The sequence below is a fragment of the Penaeus monodon genome, chromosome 34, assembly GCF_015228065.2.
Source record: "Penaeus monodon isolate SGIC_2016 chromosome 34, NSTDA_Pmon_1, whole genome shotgun sequence".
NCBI classification, from domain to species: domain Eukaryota; kingdom Metazoa; phylum Arthropoda; class Malacostraca; order Decapoda; family Penaeidae; genus Penaeus; species Penaeus monodon.
The window spans coordinates 9,551,040-9,551,377 of record NC_051419.1 but is presented as its reverse complement, the minus strand read 5'-3'; the positions used below and the strand labels follow the sequence as shown (position 1 = coordinate 9,551,377).

Genomic DNA, 338 nt, shown 5'->3' with positions numbered 1-338 from the left:
CAAACTGGTGGTTTAATGTGGCTCGAAATGTAGGTAGTGTGTGCGTTTATAAAATGTGTGATTCACAGAATATGACGAAATATTTATCAGTAGTATGATATTCAGCAAAAAAAATATCAGATATTATGATATCAAACCCATTAATAATCATTGTAATAATCATGACCATCATCCTTCTCAAAACCAACAAACTAACCTGCTTTGACCTGACATCAGCAGTGAAAGGGTCATGACACGAACACAGGTCACCGTAGCCTTCGTACCTTTCGCAAAATGTTGCTTGACTTTGCAATTTCTCTTCCCCATACCAGTCGCATCGCCTGCCTGTGTGTGGGGTC

The 338-nt window shown here is 39.3% G+C and overlaps 1 protein-coding gene across 1 annotated transcript in view; it reads right to left on the bottom strand.

The window, feature by feature from the left end:
• LOC119594912 (protein O-linked-mannose beta-1,2-N-acetylglucosaminyltransferase 1-like) overlaps nt 1–338 on the bottom strand; it is a 19,154-nt gene that overhangs the window by 6,312 nt on the left and 12,504 nt on the right. The window contains exon 6 of the mRNA XM_037943984.1: nt 197–324. Within this exon, the coding sequence (XP_037799912.1) occupies nt 197–324 (128 nt within the window). The remainder of the gene's footprint in view (nt 1–196; nt 325–338) is intronic.